The 17789-nt window shown below is 49.1% G+C and overlaps 9 protein-coding genes across 9 annotated transcripts; 4 read left to right on the top strand and 5 right to left on the bottom strand.

The window, feature by feature from the left end:
* Positions 1 to 53: 53 nt before the first annotated feature.
* On the top strand, positions 54 to 1434 carry Pmar_PMAR025354 (serine/arginine rich splicing factor, putative). The gene is made up of 7 exons (XM_002780880.1): positions 54 to 188; positions 237 to 346; positions 393 to 493; positions 572 to 663; positions 950 to 1064; positions 1112 to 1290; positions 1340 to 1434. Exons 1-6 carry the CDS (start codon positions 74 to 76, stop codon positions 1284 to 1286), a joined length of 708 nt encoding a protein of 235 aa, XP_002780926.1. The 5' UTR covers positions 54 to 73; the 3' UTR covers positions 1287 to 1290; positions 1340 to 1434.
* Positions 1435 to 1530: 96 nt separating this feature from the next.
* Positions 1531 to 2911, top strand: Pmar_PMAR025353 (FUS-interacting serine-arginine-rich protein, putative). The gene is made up of 7 exons (XM_002780879.1): positions 1531 to 1648; positions 1731 to 1864; positions 1919 to 2111; positions 2158 to 2226; positions 2271 to 2346; positions 2395 to 2451; positions 2817 to 2911. Exons 3-7 carry the CDS (start codon positions 1937 to 1939, stop codon positions 2851 to 2853), a joined length of 414 nt encoding a protein of 137 aa, XP_002780925.1. The 5' UTR covers positions 1531 to 1648; positions 1731 to 1864; positions 1919 to 1936; the 3' UTR covers positions 2854 to 2911.
* Positions 2912 to 2997: 86 nt separating this feature from the next.
* On the top strand, positions 2998 to 4646 carry Pmar_PMAR025352 (hypothetical protein; the record flags this gene model as incomplete). The annotated part of the gene is made up of 6 exons (XM_002780878.1): positions 2998 to 3136; positions 3924 to 4065; positions 4111 to 4221; positions 4268 to 4414; positions 4454 to 4514; positions 4554 to 4646. 6 exons carry the CDS (start codon positions 2998 to 3000, stop codon positions 4644 to 4646), a joined length of 693 nt encoding a protein of 230 aa, XP_002780924.1.
* Positions 4647 to 5828: 1182 nt separating this feature from the next.
* Pmar_PMAR025351 (Caltractin, putative) lies at positions 5829 to 6882 on the bottom strand (the record flags this gene model as incomplete). The annotated part of the gene is made up of 7 exons (XM_002780877.1): positions 5829 to 5932; positions 5980 to 6081; positions 6187 to 6250; positions 6440 to 6541; positions 6586 to 6681; positions 6725 to 6822; positions 6876 to 6882. The coding sequence occupies 7 exons, from the start codon at positions 6880 to 6882 to the stop codon at positions 5829 to 5831; spliced, it is 573 nt and encodes a 190-aa protein (XP_002780923.1).
* Positions 6883 to 6967: 85 nt separating this feature from the next.
* On the bottom strand, positions 6968 to 8120 carry Pmar_PMAR025350 (conserved hypothetical protein). The gene is made up of 3 exons (XM_002780876.1): positions 7604 to 8120; positions 7387 to 7553; positions 6968 to 7335 (listed from the first exon to the last, which is right to left on the bottom strand). The coding sequence occupies exons 1-3, from the start codon at positions 8087 to 8089 to the stop codon at positions 7104 to 7106; spliced, it is 885 nt and encodes a 294-aa protein (XP_002780922.1). The 5' UTR covers positions 8090 to 8120; the 3' UTR covers positions 6968 to 7103.
* A 989-nt stretch (positions 8121 to 9109) lies between these two features.
* On the top strand, positions 9110 to 10582 carry Pmar_PMAR025349 (NADP-dependent L-serine/L-allo-threonine dehydrogenase, putative). Its single transcript, XM_002780875.1, has 7 exons — positions 9110 to 9245; positions 9299 to 9424; positions 9475 to 9576; positions 9860 to 9964; positions 10009 to 10149; positions 10194 to 10355; positions 10404 to 10582. Exons 1-7 carry the CDS (start codon positions 9111 to 9113, stop codon positions 10482 to 10484), a joined length of 852 nt encoding a protein of 283 aa, XP_002780921.1. The 5' UTR covers position 9110; the 3' UTR covers positions 10485 to 10582.
* Positions 10583 to 11480: 898 nt separating this feature from the next.
* On the bottom strand, positions 11481 to 12345 carry Pmar_PMAR025348 (hypothetical protein; the record flags this gene model as incomplete). Its single annotated transcript, XM_002780874.1, has 6 exons — positions 11481 to 11583; positions 11626 to 11735; positions 11779 to 11871; positions 11924 to 12009; positions 12058 to 12214; positions 12259 to 12345. 6 exons carry the CDS (start codon positions 12343 to 12345, stop codon positions 11481 to 11483), a joined length of 636 nt encoding a protein of 211 aa, XP_002780920.1.
* Positions 12346 to 12492: 147 nt separating this feature from the next.
* On the bottom strand, positions 12493 to 13411 carry Pmar_PMAR025347 (hypothetical protein; the record flags this gene model as incomplete). Its single annotated transcript, XM_002780873.1, has 6 exons — positions 12493 to 12566; positions 12665 to 12771; positions 12815 to 12882; positions 13102 to 13184; positions 13225 to 13288; positions 13334 to 13411. 6 exons carry the CDS (start codon positions 13409 to 13411, stop codon positions 12493 to 12495), a joined length of 474 nt encoding a protein of 157 aa, XP_002780919.1.
* Positions 13412 to 13526: 115 nt separating this feature from the next.
* Positions 13527 to 17759, bottom strand: Pmar_PMAR025346 (hypothetical protein; the record flags this gene model as incomplete). The annotated part of the gene is made up of 10 exons (XM_002780872.1): positions 13527 to 13642; positions 14066 to 14168; positions 14490 to 14578; positions 14740 to 14845; positions 14915 to 15049; positions 15252 to 15384; positions 15426 to 16636; positions 16924 to 17067; positions 17578 to 17640; positions 17718 to 17759. 10 exons carry the CDS (start codon positions 17757 to 17759, stop codon positions 13527 to 13529), a joined length of 2142 nt encoding a protein of 713 aa, XP_002780918.1.
* Between the last annotated feature and the right edge of the window lie 30 nt (positions 17760 to 17789).

The raw sequence follows: 17789 nt of genomic DNA, 5'->3' as shown, positions 1-17789 counted from the left end.
GTTTCTAATAAGAAGTATGAAGTTGATTCGAATATGCTACTGCAAAGTTCGATAGCATTATACGTCCCTGAGCATGGCCATATCTCCCCGCCGTTCTCTATCTAAAGAGAGTAGCCGCTCCCGTTCCAGGTCATCTGGTAGTAGACGTTATGAAAGGAGGGGCGATCCCTCCAGGAGCAGATCTAGAGGTAGTATTAGTAGGACCAATCACGGCTTTCCCGAATGTGCTTGATCAGATGCTCCTCCTCCTCCCCGTGGTGGTGGTGATGTTGGTGCTGGTAGAGGAGCTCGAGACGATGCGGCTGATGCTGAGGGCGAGAGCTGCAGTCTGATAGTCAGGAATTTGGTAGCCTCTAGATGTATGTATGAGCAGCCCTTGAATGGATATTCAGAACTACGACACCTCTCCCCAGCATGTGAGGAGCCTCTTCAGCAGATATGGTGAGATTAGGGATGTCTACCTCCCATTGGACTACAACTCTGGCAGGCCTAGGTAGTAGTAATAGTAGTAGTAGTAGGCTACGCTCTACGAAAAAGTAGTGGATATCATTTCTTCTCGGTCATATTTCAGAGGCTTCGGTTTCGTTGAGTTCTGCGATCCCCGTGATGTTGTTGAAGCTAAGAATGCTATGGATGGGAAGGTTGTCGACGGCAATGCTATTCGTAAGGAGGGCAGCACTTTAGTCATTGTCGTAGTAGCAAACGTCTATAGAGGAAATCATAGCAGTAGTAGTAGTAGCCTTGGATTGAGCCTATCGAAATCTCAGGGTGATGATAATGAGGATGATCATCATGATCATAATGAGAGGTTTGATGCTGCTGCTACTAATAGAAGAACTTATCGTTGTGTCGTCGTGGTCGTGTTGAGGATGATGATGATGATGATACCGATGGATGACAGCTCGATGGACTCTAGTCGATGATGATGATGATGTCGATGATGATTCAGAAGTTGACATCGCTCAACGCGGTCGCAAGTCGCCACGTACCATGAGAAGACTCATCAGTCGCAGAGGAGGCAAAGGAAAAGGAGGCTATGGTGGTGGTGGAGGAGGAGGATATGGGTAGTATTCCTATGTAGTCCGTTCAGTAGAGTACCACATGTTTCTAGGCGTTCTGATTATTATAATGGAGGCGGCTACGGTGGCTACAGCCCTCGAAGGCGCAGTGATGATGATTACTATGGAGGCAGAGGTGGTGGTGGTGGATATAGAGATGAGTATGGACGTGATGATCGTCGGAGTCCTAGGAGGCGTTCGAGGAGTTACAGTCGCGATAGGCGCTAGAGGGGTAAGGCAGGTGGGGAGGCTTGGGTAGAGGAGACTACTTGTTATTACAGGTATTTGGAAGGTCTTCGCTTGAAGTCCTGATGCTCCCTGAGATGATGATAGTAGATTATGATTATCTCTGATGAGATGAGTAGCACCGTTATATGTCTGCTCATTGTTGCGTATGGGTCGCCGCCATCATCAATCGAGTACTATTCATATCTAGTATCCCAGCTCGTGATCCCGTCCGATGCCCTCATCTCGATCCTCTAGCAGGAGCCACTCATCTCCCGGCAACAGATCGTCCTCTCGTAGCCGCAGTGCCTCCAATAGGAGAGGAAGAAGCGAGTCACCACGTGAGCGTCGTAGAGCTGACAGTGGTAGTATGGGTCGCTGAGTTTACGATGGGGTCTTATATTGAACATTCTATCGCTAGTTTGGTCCAGCGCTGTCGTCCAATAGGTGATGCTCCTTCCCCTCGTGGTGGCCGTGATAGTGGGTCGGCCTCCCGTAGACGCGAACGTAGCCGATCTAGGACCCCTGGTGGGAGAGGACCTTCCAGAGAGACGTCATGCAGTCTACTCACTAGGAATTTGGTAATATAATCATCATCTTATTTCCAGTACTACTCATCTCCTTCTATGTTGTAGCCTTACGATTGTAACCCTATGATGCTCCGTGAGGCCTTCGAGAAGTATGGCGAGATACGTGATGTCTACATTCCTCTTGATTACTACTCGAGACGCCCGAGGGGATTCGGCTTTGTTGAATTCTCCGACCCAAGGGACGCTGATGAGGCTAAGGCGGCCATGGATGGGAAGCGCATTGGAGGCAATGCTATTGGTGAGTCACGATTACTCCAACTAGGAATATCCCTCTTCGTCGTCAGAAGTGGAAATAGCCAAGGAGAGACGCAAGTCCCCGAAGACTATGAGAAGGATGGACGATGACTACAGAGGTTAGTTCTCTACCCGATGCTGTGTTCGATATGAAAGTCCTCAGGTCACAGAGGAGGCTATGGTGGTGGTGGGGGAGGATATCGTGACGATTATTATAGAGGCGGTGGAGGAGGATACAGGTAGTCATCCTAGTATGGTAGTAGGATGATGTATGATGATCCTATCAGGGAACGTAGCTATAGGGGTCGTGGAAGGAGTAGGAGTAGAAGCTACGATAATGATAGGTGAGTTATTGACCATTATTTCACTACTACCTTCGACTTGGCTATAATATAACATGATATAACAGGGGGGGATGAGAGGAGGGAAGATATCGAGTAAACTAGCCAAGGTCTCTTGAGAAGGCTCGAGTCGCTCCGAATCCTCAAGCAACAAGATTCGTCCAACTATCGAGAAATTAGCGTCAGGAGTGTTAGCGGAGTAGAAGTCGTCTCAAGTTATTGAAGTCTTCTTATCTCCTCCTCCTTCTACTACCACTGCTACTCTCGTGCTTTCCAAGAGTTACGGCGGTAAGGAGTGACTTTGTAGTGCCTCCTATACAGCCTCATTGTTTTAACCATATCACTAGGCAGAGTTTTCATCTCCTCAGGCGATCGAGATCCCGTGGTCGAGGTGGCAAATATTAGAGTGTGAAAAAAGGACATTGATGAGACTAGAATATGAGAACTACCTCCTTAGCAATACGATGATATATTTTATCAACATTTGTTGAGTTAGTTAATAACAACGTCAATACCCCAGCCCGCAGTGAAGATCATAATGCCCCCACAATGGTCGCCGCGATACTAATGCACGATCATCATCCGATCACTTCCTTCATCATCAATAATACCCATCACGTAGAACATCAAATGATAAAGAAGGCGGAGATAATGCCAAGAGATGAGGCACCCTTCACCACCCAGCCTGGTTCGTTCCTCGTCGCCGCCGCTGCCATCTGCGATTATGCATCTTTAGGTGGCCCCCTCAACTTCGTAGTCTCAACAAACATATCCGATGACAGTTTCGTATGTGACTCACCAACTATCTCTACTCATCATTGTTGTGGATCCTGCGGCTGTGGTGAGATATCCGGGCGAGCGAGATCTATTCCTCTAATTCAACACGTCACAGAGTCGTCACGTTCTACTATCACGTTCCTTATTCTTTAATGGTCATTTCTAAGCAAATAGACAATTCATTAACATTTCCCTCCCTTAACACGTGAGGTGATGTTACGAGTCACCGCGGATATAAAGCGACGACAGTGCTTGTTCTACTTCATACAATTTGCCTGCATGCGTACAAGCTAAGCGACAACATTAGTCATCAACAACATGTTTGTTGTTATTGTACCACCTCAGCTATCTCGAAGATGTCATCCAGTATCCAATAAATTGGTGCGGATGTAGCGTATGGCTCATCATCGGTGGAATAGTCGTATAGACAAATGTTGCGGTCTAAGGTTAAACAAAGACATGCTTTAATGGCTCCAGGAGGCCCTTTTGAGCGACGATGTGACGGACGAGTGGTATGACACAATTTCTGTCTCCGGGCTGTTTTATCGAATGTCCTTACCTTGAGACATCCTCACTTCCGCAATGATATCAGCAGATGTACAATCACACCATAGTGTTTCCTTTATGATTATAGCCTATCCGTTGACCATATTAGCACACGCAACGACCAACGTGATCGGCGTCACGCTTTAGTCCAGGTAATGGCGAAGCTGGCTCGATCGGACCGGAGGGGAAGGTTTACCCTGGCGTGATGATACCAGGTGCCAACAATGGTGGTGTTCCTGAGTCCTTCCCTGGGGCTTTGGCAAACACTCCACATCCTGCATTCCGATTTGCGAGGTGGGCCGATGTTGACGTGCATTCACCATCGTTTGACGGTGCTAGGCCGGTGACAGACGTCCATATAAGGGTGATGGACGTCACCCATCCCGATAGAGCTATGATCAAATGGGATGCCAAGTTCCGCTTAGGGCCACCTCTGGGAGAGGACAGCGGGTGAGGCCATAAAATACTGTGAATTGTGTGACGCTCGAATGCACAGACCCGCCGAAACTCCGGCAGAAGGAGGACTCGGTAGCGGTGACGGCATCGAGGGTGGCAGCAACGAGTTGCCAGGAGATCTCAAACCCATTGGTGGCGAGCTGCCTGTCTTCCAGAAATTCTGTTCGAAACTCAATAGACCCCATATGTGAGAGCCAGTGGCTTCTCGGTGTGGATGGTCACATAGGTATAAAGTAACTGTCAATGCCGGTGGTGGGCACCCTCTCGATGAGACCTTACGAATGAAAGTAATCAAGTCGAGTCTTTAGGATGATGCATGTGTTCAGGCTGGCATCTATCGAGTTATTCTCCTACAACCTACTCCACATGGGTGTATGCATGGCAGTAACTGTGCTCATGCTGCCCAGGTTGGAAGATAGTCATTTCGCGTCTCAACTGATGACGATCCGCCTCAAGGTGCTCTGTCACCCATCACACGGGGTTCGGGCATATGCCGGAGGGCACAGTCATCCAGCTCCACATCCCGGCCTTCATAGCCGTCTGCAGCCTACAGGACCGAGGATGAGCCCATTCACAACGAGGGACGAGGCCATGCTTATCTCTCCGGAACCACTCCATAGAGCTGTGTACACACTGCTAATTGGGAAATACTGAGTTGAAATATCTCATGTAGGGTAACGCCGAGTCCGCCAGGGACGAGTTATGCAGAGACTTCCTTTGTTGGGAAAGGTGAGGCCTATCGGAATGTTATTGATGCTCCCTCGGGTGGGAACTGTGGATGCCCAGCGCGATTCGGTGTTGGAGACCCTCCCGAGATGGGCTCTCACTTCATGCCGCCGACTGTGACCATTCAAAAGCTCTCTCATTACAATGATTTCTTCTATCGTTACTGTATCGAGTTCCTTCAGGTGATATATGCGATAAGGTGGACCCACCAGCGGTAGAGACACCATGTTTTCATCCACCGTCAGTGACTATACACAAAGCAGAGGAATACATGGGCTTTCTGTGATACCTCAATTGTCGTTACTTAGTAGTTCTGTTGTGTCTGGAGTTACGACCTGCTTAGTACATTGCACCTCATGAAACACGTTTGTCGCCGCATCCACCTCGACTGTGATCGCGGTCGTATATGATCCTAACGACGATATGGGGTACATCTTGTCCACCATAACCGTTTCAATGCTTTTCGTTTTTTTCCGACGAGGTATGGAAAGTTAACCACCTATTTGTCAAACAAGGGGTTGAATTCAAATATCGATGGAAGGTTTCACCATAGACTCTCGAGAGTATTTGCGAGACGGATCCCCGCTGTGCTACTGCTTTCCACTTGTCCAACCCAACGCTCTTTCTGCTACTGAGCAATCAATGCATCAGAACTGTCGCGGCACAAATCAGCTACTATGGCTAATGAGAATATTCCCCAACATGTAGAAACCGTTCAGGCCTTTTCGGCATACGCATTGATCTCATGATCCTCCAAAAAGAGGACAACCAGAGGGTCAGCCGGTGTGGCACTAGGAATACACCACAACTAAATCCATAGATAAAACTACGAATGATAAACCCAACAAACAGTGTTGCAACAAACGATTTAATTATTACAGGTCTTCGTCAGAGTCGAAATCGTCCAATAAGCACCCGCTACCGTTGGTATTCCGTCGCATGACCCGATAAAATTCATCAAAAGAGATGGTCCCATCGCCTGAGCATGATCCGATATAAACTCATTCTGAGCCGATCTGTCTCAACCTGATCGATCGGCTTCCTCAATCATCTCCATCAACTCATCGTCTGGTATGTTCTCCCCCAATTCCGTTGAGACCCTCTTCAGGCTTCGGAAGGTTATCTTACCTGCATTGTATGAGCATACCGTGGGTGACTATACCCAACTCAACAGACGGCCAGCGTCGCCTCATACTATCCTGTATCTTATAGTAGAGCCCTACACCACACTACCTATATTATCCTCATCGAAGAGCTTGAATATTTTCATAATCTCCTCTCTGGAGTCTTTGCTTGCCTGAATAGCCACGAATATGATCAGTACTGATAAATCGCAGCTGATTCGACTACGAGTATGACTCGGATGAAACATTGAACCATACGGGAAACTGCTGATAGCATCCAGCCTCCTTGAAGACGACAATCAATCACGTTTATCGTTTCCAAGCCACAGACTGATGTGCCGATGCCCCCTTAGTCATAATACCATCTTAGGTGCCATCATATCACAGAACTCATCTAGAGTAACTGTCTGACTGGGATGTTTACCAACATCTGCCAACATTCTGCCCACCATATCCTTACTAACCTACAAAACTCAATTACCCCAACCCCATACCACAACACCACTACATCTTCTATTCCTAACGCTCTCATAGCCGCCTTGATTTCCCTAGCATCTATACAACCAGAGTTGTCACTATCGAACAATGCAAAGGCTTCACGGACCTACAACGTCTTGTAGACCGAAACCACTCCGAATAGAGCCCACCTCCTCAAGCTGATCCAAAGTCATCGCTCTCTTACCATCCAACGGCCGCTTCGCAACAACAGATGATGCAGGTGGGACACCACCTGCTTCCACAATGTCTGAATTCCCCTCCAATTCCCCCTACCTCTTAACGCCGATGCATAGGATCTACTGGGCATCTCAGGAGAGATTCCTAATATAATGCTAATTAACAGTTTCCAAACCCAATACTTCAACTTCCTAGACATTGGTCAACTTATGACAGTAACTATAAATACAATTTTCTCAGCCTGATAACAGGTAGGAATACAGCAGAAAACAATAGATAAGATGTAAGCACTTACTACAACCTAAGTCGCAACCTCGATTCCGTGGCCGACTTGGGTAAAGTATAAGACACTTAATAGATTTGTCCAGAAAGACTCTTCCACTGCTTGAAAACATTTTCACACTCCTCGACAGCGCAACCCCAAGTGGTCATCAAATCGCGGTCCTCAGCCTTCAAAGCGAGCTGCTGCCTCTGGTAGCTAGCCTCCGACTCGTCGGCAGCACGTTCGGCATAGAACAACTGTGAGATGCGAGCCCACAGACAGGCACAATGAGAGAACACATCAGGCTGAGTGCTAGCATACCTGAGATATATCAACTTCAGAATGGTCACAATTTACTTATCAATAGCTTACACTTTGCATCCGCTCAACTCATGCGTACCGAGAGTGAGGGCAGCCATTCGGATAGCCCGAACCATGGGAGTGTCCAAAGCGTCACCACGGTCGGAGCCACGGGAGAGACTATCACCAACGAGTTCACCAGCGGACGAGACGACAAGGACGTGGGAATGAGAGGTAAGCTGCAAAAAGATAAAATCAATAATGAGCAGAGCAAATCACCTCTTCCTACCTTAGCCATCCACTTCTCATCTTCCTCAGTCTTAGCAGGATTGACAGGCATCATACTACCAGATTCGGGACCGGCAAACTCGTCATAGAATGCCTTGTCATCGAAACCGAATTTAGCAGCACAGTAACGATCAGCACCAACATACATAACCTTGAGGCCACTAGCCATGATTGCACCCCAGCACATAGGGCAGGGCTCACATGAAGTGTACAAGACGCAATCAGAGAGCTCAGAGCGGCCGAGATGACGGACCGCATGACGTATGGCGTTAACCTCAGCATGGCAGGTGGGGTCCTTATTGTAGAGAACAGTGTTATGAGCGCAGCTGATAGGCATACCATCACGAACAACAGCAGCACCGAAGGGACCACCGTGACGGAGGATAACACCAGCAGTAGCACTCATGCAAGCTGCCGTCATGAAGCACTCATCCACCTTAGTGATGGTGGCCTTGGGGGAAGGAGTCTGTTGTTGGTCGGATGACATGTTGAAGAATATGGAGGAAGATTGGAAAACTACGACGAAGGCGACCGTAAGATCTGTACAGTACTAACCGATGCGAAAGTATACAAAGTACAAAACTCACAATCGAAGATACGACTGTCATGAAGACGATGCGACTCAACTTAAGCTTGAGAAAAATCTTAGTGCGAATTCTCAGCGAAGCAAATCGATTAGAGTGGCGTGCGCTTGTTACGTCACCATAAATTTGCTAGTTGCAATGCGTGACTAGCATTGCTAGCCAGTATGCTCGAGGAAGACCGCGAGGATGGGGGAAGACGCATGCGAAGTTGGTCGGAGCCTTAGAGCAGAACGATGTGATAATTAGATCATTCATTGCTCGTGATTGAGGACCGTTTCGATCGAGGGAGACCGCCTAGCGACTCAGACACACTACAGTCTATATTCAGGACAAAAACTCATGATTCATCTAAGACAGTAGTATCGCGATGCACTCACCAAGATGTAGGGTGTCCATAACGTTTAAATGGACTTCAGCTGATCAACCACGGGCTAACATGGTCATCAGAACTGGCAACGGTGCTAGACCTTAACAAAAGTCCTCTCGATGAAGACTCTTTTCACATCTACAAGGTGGTCTTTAGTCTCCTCTACTCACATCTCTTATCCAAAACTTATGTTCAAGATTTTGAGTGGCCACCCTATTGTTGATCTCGAGACTCCTCGAGAGCTCATCACGATAGTCGGACGTGGGCGAGACGACTGTCGTCTGTAGGTCGTGTTGTTGAGTGATGTCAAGGAAAGCACCACAGACAGCAGAGGTTTGCCTTAACTGAGCATGGACATGTTACCCATTATCCATAACCTGCAGAAGGAGACCTCATAAGGGCCTTACCGCTACACTCAGGGCTCCCGGGTGTTCCAGCAGGATGGCCACGTTAGTCCATATACAAAGCATCTTCCAACGTCATATAGATCTCCTTGTGAATAAGCACCAGGCACTCATCTGCGTCTCTCACTGGACTCTGACTAGCATTCACTAACAATGGCTCTGCCACCATCCAAGCTATACCATCCCGTGGACATCAAAGGCTCACGAGTCCTCATCACTGGTGCTACTGCTGGCATTGGAGAGGCTACCGCTCGTCGCTTCGCCGAGATCGGCTGCGAAATTTACCTTGTAAGTTTTATACACACCCAGCTCTGGGAAACTATTTCGATTCCTTGTGGCAGATTGGTCGGCGGGAAGACCGGCTGAAGGCTTTGAAAACGGAACTCGAGAAACTACCAGGAACTAAGATCCATCCCATCGTATTTGATCTGAAGAATGTGGATAAAATGCAGCGGATCGTCGATGAGGTAGGTCACTTACCACGATAGGTTGTTAACAAGTGTCTCTGACCTCTCAGGTTGGCGGCTCACTTGACATCCTCGTGAACAATGCTGGTTATGCAGTCGGCAGACCAGCCGCTTGGGAAGCTGATGTCACTGATATTCACAACATGTTCAATGTACCCACAAAGGCCTCCCTCGTATGCAGTGTGTGCCAATTTGATGGGAAAATGTGAAAAAAATGTCGTTTATTTTTCGAGATTGATAAGAACCGATCTGAAACTATATCGCATATACAATGCAACCATGACTATGAACATGTGTTGTGATCAGAGTACCCTTTTGGGACTGTGATAGCGACAACTTCTTCACAATAATTCGTTCTCCAGAATGATGCACATTTCCCAAATTTGCATATCTGGTTGGTATGTACATTTAGATACCACACTCTACCCTCCTCAGGTGAATGTGATCGGCTATATGGCATTAATAAGACTGTTCCTCCCAGGCATGCTGCGCCAAGGACGCGGTCACGTTGTGAACGTTAGTTCGATATCAGCCACTGAGGTAAGAAGAAGTGCACGATCAATGGTGATGAGTGCTACTCTCAGCCTTGTGATCATTCTTCTGTTTACACCGCTACCAAATACGCCTTGAATGGATACGCGATGGCCGCCCGTATGGATATCGTGGACACGCCAATTCGAATCACCAATATCTCCCCTGGCATGGTTCATACTGAATTCCAGCGGGTACCCAATGAGGCCGCGCAGCTTTTGTGATCGTTACTGTTCAGGCTCGCTTCAACCACTCCCCCTCTATGTTTTCTACTGCTGACTCTGTCTATGATAACATTGTTTATCTCAACCCAGAGGATATCGCGGATCAGATCATATATTCTGTGACACGGCCAGCACATGTCCAAATCGCCGACATTATCAGCTACTCGACAAACCAGGTTGGTTGAGAAACTCAATAGCGGATAAAGACGCTAGTCTCTTATCAGGCTCGTGATAAATACGTCGAAGCCAGAGTCGGCCCGGATCTCGGGAAGGCGGAGTGCCTGCGTAAATTCTCCAGCCTGTGATGAACGATGTCGCTTTCATGCCATACCGCACTTTTTTCAATTTCACCGGTGCGAGATCCAACTCCTGCGTCGGAGGCCGCTTTCGAAAAGCATACGCAGTTTTTCCATGGTTTCTATACCTGCAATAGTCCGATTCGAGTTGCAAAAGGAAGTTGGTCTTAACAGAATCGGAGAGTCATCGTGAATAGAGTTCCTCGGAAGCGGGTTCAAAGATGAAACGTGCATGAACTGAGACGAACCGTGAACCGAGTCGCTGATTGGGATATTCCAGAGAGTGCCAAGGCACCGCAACTTGTCAATAACGTATCTTGTCACATCGATACTTCGACAGACTACACGCAACTCATCGGAGGCCACCTTGTACTACGAGAGCACTTTCGTGGACAGATCAAGAGTGGAATTGGCTATAGCAAAATCCCGACGATGTTTATTGCTAAACGCTCTGCGTTCAAAAAAAGCACATAACTGAAGCTCATCAAAACCCTGGAAAGAGTGCTGGATGATCACACCAGTAGCTCCTGTCAATTGCCAAAACATTCAGCTGAGCCGTGGGAGCCTTCTTCGATACAATCACATTCGCCTCATCGTGAGAATGATTCCAACGATACCAGTACGTAGCTGATAAGCTGAGGGATCAGCTCGCGGTAAGCGTATACTAACATCAAATCCTATTATTTCACCCACCGCTGAACCGGTTCGGGACACCTACTAGTAGCCAGTATCCGCAACACTGTGTTCGGTACACGTCTACGATGGTGCACTCGGCAGTACGCAACAAACCAAGCATGATAAGGTGTGAGGACTTCGGAAAGTACGTTCAAGATCATGATCATGGCGAAAATTGCACAGAGTCCCACAGAGGCTGACGAGCCACCATTCTGGGTTGTTTCATCGCTGAAGGCGATGCCGAATCCCGGGAAAACGAACGTGGTGATGACGGCAGAATCCTCGGAATCTTGGCAACCGACACCTTGAAGTAATTTGGGCCATGGCGGTCTACAGCGGCGTCTTACCAAGCTCATCCTCGCAGAAACTCAAACTCCAGAGATTCACAGGTGGGGAGATGTCCGCGACCAAAACGGGGAATGTCACTCCGTATCTGTGCAAAATACACGACGATAAGACGCATAGGCACGCTCACCTCCCAGCGCTCATCGAAGTATTCTGGCTAAGAATTACAGCAAACGACGTGTCATCATCAGTCAGTGCCACATAGCCTTCATCTGCGGTTACGAACCCTTCAAGTTGAACCTAACACGATCATCAGTAGCACTGTGAGCCTAACTCTACGCACTTGAAGGGCGAGAGGCGCATCCAATGTGATGACATGGCCGAACCCTTTGGGGCATGTGACAAGCACTCGACTGACTGCAGGGTTTGCGGGTATCTAAAACATGCAACTTGCGATAGTAAGACGATGACCAGCCGGTCTGCAGCACCTGGGCCTGTACATCAAGAGGCAACGTCACTTGGATGATTCGACCAGGCAAGGGCTTACCAGATGCAGTGTCGAAGGGACTGCTATCTGGAAAACCATGGACTTGGGAGGGAAGACTTCAATGCTAATGGTTACACGTCAGATTGTCTGTTCCAGAACTTTTGCCAACAACTTCAGCAATCGTCTCATCGAGTAACAACACAGAATCAGGTAGATTGGCTATTCCATCTGCCGATAAAACAATAGGTTGGGGGCTGACGATCAACCCAGGGATCGCTGCGACAGCAGGTATCTGAGTAAAGACACTTGCCGGTCCTGACTACACTATGTGCTCACCCTAACAGCGGCGTCCACAACTGTGCCTTGACGGGAAACAAGATAGAGAGAGAAGTACTCCGTCGAGGAGATAATGCTGGTCAACATTAGCCCCAAGACAAACGAGTAAGTGCCAGGTAGTAACGTCGTATTGAAGATTACGACCGCACTGTTCTGAGGGTGTGCAGGGGTCGCTGGTAGCCTCCCAGGCGACCCACCGTATCAAGAGGTATCTCACATCCAGCCCAACCGTCTTCACTCTCTATCAAGCTCAGCCTCGCGAACGATACACATGTTGCTGTTGCCGAGGACGGCAGATCCACGCGGATCTGATACAATGTCAGCTGCCCGAGCCATTGAGCTACTCTCACTGTCCCTCCCCCACTCAGCCTTTGTGTCGTCGTGAACTCCACCCCTAGATAGGTACTTGCTCGTACCACTCTAGGGTAGTGGAATCGCGCATGAGACATGGCAGTGATATCGAAACCAGTGAAGTCTACGCCCCAACCTATGATATCCTCGAGACCGGTATCGCTACGAAGAAGTAAAAATATTTGCCCTGCAGAGAAATGTTCACCTTTGCTGGGCGAGACCTTGCATGGTCCAGTACGGTCTCGATTGAGATAGAACCTCGGGGCAGGTCACCTGAAGAGAAAAAGAGTATCAACCGGGCATTCACACGGAGTCGCCTGCCCTCAATCTAGCGGTTATGCGGTCTGCCAACCCACAACAGGCGAAATCCGCCAGCATGAGCCTCGCTGATTCCGCCGATGGCGTGCATCTGAGGGCAGATCGGACCAGAGGTGTACCAGTCCGAACTAACCTGATGACATCTCCCTCACTCGGTATCACTCGGGTGGTCACCGTTGACTCTCCTGTCAACGAGCCAGTCTCTTCCTCCACAGTGGTAGTCGTCGCCACAAGGCAGTTTGAGGTGAATGCGAAGCCTACATCAGATCAAACCCAGCCACAATACGCTGAGTTCACCTGCTGGAGCAGTCAATAGCAGCTGTTCAATAGGCGACATCTTCAGGTTAGCGACTATAGTGATCTACAGAAGCAGTGTTGGAACATGCTGAAGTGATAATAACCTTACCACAGCCTCAGCAGTAGGCGTTGCCCTGGCAGTCCGCACAGTCAACAAGTACTTATAGGCTAGAGCGAACGAAGGCATGCTTCGATCATTGGTGTTGCTGGGTTGTCGAGCGACGCTATATTGGGGTTCATCCGTCCAGGTCTCGAGAAGCCAACTAGCAATCAACAAGTGACCACTTCAAGGGGAACAGCGACTACTTCTCGCCGCCACCGATCTCCGATGGAGTGACGACCTCCATACTGATGATGTACTTTTCGTTGGCGAGGATAGTCTCTTGTGGTAAGGGTTGGATTATCGCAGCATTCAAATCTTAATCCAAGGCAAGTTAATCTCAGAGAAAAGCCTTTCGAGATACTTACCATGTAGGGAGCTGCCAGTGTCCAGTATTCGAAGTTGCAGTTGCTGAGCGGACTCAGTGGAAATGTTAATGGACGGGCTCCGGCCGAGACTGATAGGAGGTGAACTCCTCGAATGGCCGAGCTTCCGGAAGAGGTCTACCTTTGTGGTATCTCCGATGTAGTTGCTGCTGCCAGAATCGTATAAGCTGGAGCGTGCACGATCAAGAGATCACCACCAGAGAGCGGCATCGACAATGAAAAGGTCAGTCGGACCGTTGCGACCTCTCCGCCCTACGAGACTGCAGTGAACTTACACACGTCATGCGCAGACTCACCCTCATTGGAAGGCTCGATAAGAGCGAATGAGAGTCTCCTTGGTACTCAGCCACTATACTTTCGTCAAGGACTTCGAACTGGAAAGCCATGACTTTAATGACGCTACTTCTCCCCAACGTTACCTTGCCAGGCAATAGGAAACCATAGATACTCTGCGAGTCCTGTAAGGCCTCAGCATAGAATGTCCGTAGTTGCCATCTGGTCAAGCCACCGGGATACCCCAGGACCATCCCTCTCAGGCGAAGCGTGACACGGCTCTCTGACGATCGACGCGTCAAATAGAGATTCGAACGACAGTGGAACCTTCCGTCGGATTGGTGCTCGGAGGAGCGACAAAGGCCCCCCGAATCTTTATGCTTGTCGCCGCGGCCTCAACAACCACATGATTGGCACTCACCGATAGGGCAGAGGAAAGGTCAAAGCCACTCGGCTGGAGGACCTTCCACCTGGCCTCATTCGGAGTGGTGTTCTGCAGCTCCTACCGTAAGTTCGACAAGATCAGCAGTCGACGCAGGCATGAACGACACGACAATCTCCGTCCCCGACTGGCTGTTCGCGGCATCAGAGGTTCCTAAGTATAATCCCACACCATAGTAGGATATCCACCAGCGCACCTGTGAGGTCGACAGTTGCAGACAGAAATGAGGGCAACACCTGCCAGCCTTGAACGGATCGAGAGGCCATTACTGCACCTACAGGATGGCTCTAAGGTGATGGAGTTCCCAAGGCTACCAGTCGGCAGTTCATGTTGGACAACCCAGAAGTTATCCTCAGGTGGGGGAGTCTCCAGCGGGTTGATAGTACTCAAGATGAAGCTTATCTCATTCAAGCACGATTGCTGAAGAAACAACAACAGCAACGTAGAGTTGCGTGATGAACTCTGGAGCAGTCAATCCTATCGCCGTACTTGTGTATCACAGCCGTAACGCTCGTCGAAGCTCAAAGTCAGTACAGCTCCATCACACTCCATTGTGGCCTCAGGCGGCGGGTCCTGTATCCACGAAAAGCCGCGACAGGCTCTCTGAGTGCTGTCCAAGGCTTCCTAAGAGGAGGAGGACGACGAGCTCTCCCATGATCGTCGTGCCAGAGGGTACTAAGCTGAACGTCGTCGGCGCTTTGAGGCGGACCACATCGCCGGGTTCGAGCACAGTCTGTAATACTATAAGGAATTGAATACCCACGACTTCGGTTCCTCCATACTGATCAAAATGTGCGATAATATGTCGTCAATTCGAGACTCCCACCTGTGGGCCGTCCCCTTTTGTAATAAGAAAACGATAGAGGTCCACGGTGATCGGGAAGCCCGTGGCCGTGCCAGCGTCCAGTAGTGCTGCCTCGGAATTGAAAACGTCAGGGTTTCCCCCAACGTTCGTGAACCTGCCTATTTCCTCTAAAAGCGATTGTCGCACTAACCCCACGTATTGTCGTAGGTCTCGATGCCCCATATAGCCGCTTGTTGGTTCGCTTGCTGTGGGTTGTATACGACCGCAACAACTCGATAAAGGAGACCGCTACGGATGGACTGAACGGGCCGACTGCTGGGAGCTACATTGACAGGAGCTTGGGCCACCTTGGTCGTGCTTATGATGTTGACGTTAGCAACATTCTTTGCATCTTCCTCTACTATACAAGTGACATCATCAGATCCCCACAGTGTGGTCAGCTGTCCCCTGTCACCACTAACTTGCTGTAGTGTGATAACACATTCCAGAGTATATCGAATAAATTTAAAGGAGCCTTCCTCTGTTCCGTCACTCGGAGCTACGATTCGAATTCTCCCACCAGGTCTTATCTCATGATGAGTTTTGAAATCAATAGTGACATAGTTGATGTCAGTCGTTGCCTCTGCCGACGAGGCCAGTATACGACGAGTGGTTTGGGTTGGGGTGATTACGATCCCAGATACGACCCACAGGCTGAACGCTGGGATAGGGGCACTAGCCTCCTTAGCATACTCGATAGACCAGAACCCTTCCTCCTCGGTTTCCTCTAGTGCATTCCGAACCTTCACTGCAAAGGCGTATATGACCCCAGCCCTGAGGCCTCCAGGTAGTTCAACTCTGAGTAAATGCTCGTCGCTGATACAGGCCGTGGGTTCGACTCCTGGCTCGAACATTTTTACGCTGTCTTTTTGGCTGGGAGTGAGGAACTCCTCCAAGTTGATAAGAATCCCCCCAAGACAATCCTGTGGGAAGACGGACCCTAGAGGTGCTCTGATTGTCATGGTGGGAGATTCAGTTACGTCGTTTTCCATGCGAATAGATAGCGCCACAATATTTGCAAAGCCCGGTCTGTCATTCCTTCCAATGGTGTCCGGTATGATTTCAGCGGAGGCGATTTCATCGTGGATGTCGAACGCCTCTACTGTGGCTTCCTTCTCCAGCATGTTGCGCCAATCTTCCCGACTGCCTTCAGTATCGAGCAACGACCGCAAGGTCCAACACTCAGTCATACCGCAAGGCGTGCTTCCACTAGGGGTGTTGCGGAACAATTCAGACGGATTGACGAAGTCCAATAGGATCTTATTGGGCCCAGCAGGGATGACTCCCGTGGCTGGGCGGATCCGCAGTGATAGGCGGCCGCCTGGCGTGTCGACTCCAACTTCCGCTCCGTTGAGGAAGTATGATACCTGATGAGAAAACTAAAGGCTAGTGTGGGAAGAGTAGGCACATGGTCAACCACATCTGTTAGTGACAGTATGGAAACTATGAGGAAATTCTGCAAGTCTTGTTGGGTCCTGTACATTTCTACAAGATTCATATGTAAACTCCTATAATGAGTATGGAAACTCCTAATCTCAGCTGCGGAAAGCGAAAATGTATTCCAACACTGCTACAGATGCTTTCCAACGCATCCTTCATCCTAAATACACTGCTGATGATAGCAATGCTCAGAGAGCCCCGAGTGGCGGCCTACCAAACAGGTGAGCTCGACCGTCATCCCTCTCGGTGTGCATGCGTCCAACAGCTTCAATCCATACGGTACTTCAATGAGTAGCCCTGCATCGGTGTCGCTACGAATGGATGTCGACAGAGTGAAGAAAAGTGCGATGATATTAGACTGAGATGGACAGGGCTAAAGTGCCTCCGTCAGGGGATCGGCTACTTTCTGAAGGACACTGGTCGTGAAGCTAAGATACAAAGTGGTGATAACTCGAACTAGAGGAGCATCAACAACTTGACCATAATGACGGCTTTCCAAGCCGTCGGAGCTTATAGACGTCTCCAGATAGAAGGTGTTCGGACCAGATGCCGAGACGAAGTCGGGGAACTACACGGCAAAGATAGCAACACTAAGAGGCAGCGTGGGAAAATATGCATACGCTCAACTACATGTGTTGGCGACAATATGAGAGTCGTGGGAAAATTTTGGCAAATTATTGTTGGTTTCTGCATACTGCTAGCAAAGTTAGTGATAACAAGCAAAGTAGCGTGTGTAACTTTTGCGGAAACTCCTGAGCTCAGCTGAGGGAAGCGAACGTATATCACCACACTGCTGAAAGGCTTCCTCCATCTTCAACGGCGAGTGGTTCGACAAATTCGATCGATTGGGATCGAAGACAGGACTCACCTTGATCATGCAGGAGAAGCCATACACTTCGTTCGCAAGGTACTCGCCTTCTGGAAGGTATACCTGAGATCTTGATGGAGGGTCGTGATCGAATCCGATGACGATACAGTGGAATTCCAATACGGTCAACTACAACAGACCTGAGAGCCTTGACCAAGGACCGAGAAGTCTGATCGCGGCATGGATAGTGTGCTGCCGTTCGCTAACTCTGT

The sequence above is a fragment of the Perkinsus marinus genome (genome assembly GCF_000006405.1).
Source record: "Perkinsus marinus ATCC 50983 genomic scaffold scf_1104296943978, whole genome shotgun sequence".
NCBI classification, from domain to species: Eukaryota; Perkinsozoa; order Perkinsida; family Perkinsidae; genus Perkinsus; species Perkinsus marinus.
Note: the sequence above shows the minus strand (reverse complement) of the source record. Positions and strands in the feature narration are given on the sequence as shown.